The sequence below is a fragment of the Aptenodytes forsteri genome, unplaced genomic scaffold (genome assembly GCF_000699145.1).
Source record: "Aptenodytes forsteri isolate BGI_AS27 unplaced genomic scaffold, ASM69914v1 Scaffold215, whole genome shotgun sequence".
Taxonomy (NCBI): Eukaryota; Metazoa; Chordata; class Aves; order Sphenisciformes; family Spheniscidae; genus Aptenodytes; species Aptenodytes forsteri.
The window spans coordinates 107619-107825 of NW_008795910.1; the positions used below are offsets into that span (position 1 = coordinate 107619).

Below are 207 nucleotides of genomic sequence, written 5' to 3' on the forward strand. Positions count from 1 at the left end.
GCAGCTCCCCGGTGCCGGCACCAGGAACCTCTTGGCCATCCTCACCGAGAAGGAGCTGCTGCTGAGCCTGCCGCAGAGCCGTGACGCCCTGGGCAAGCCCACGCCCACGCACCCCCTCATCGCCACCAGGTAGGGGCCACTGGCCCAGCGCCCTCCTGCCCTGCACGGGGGACAGGGTGGTGGCGGTGTCCAGGGGTCAGGGCAGTG

General features: G+C 72.0%; 1 protein-coding gene across 1 annotated transcript in view; it reads left to right on the forward strand.

Moving 5' to 3' along the window:
- SNTA1 (syntrophin alpha 1) overlaps window positions 1–207 on the forward strand; it is an 11243-nt gene that overhangs the window by 9026 nt on the left and 2010 nt on the right. The window contains 1 exon segment of the mRNA XM_019473475.1: window positions 1–187. This exon segment is cut by the window's left edge and continues 42 nt beyond it. Coding sequence (XP_019329020.1) covers window positions 1–187 — 187 coding nt within the window.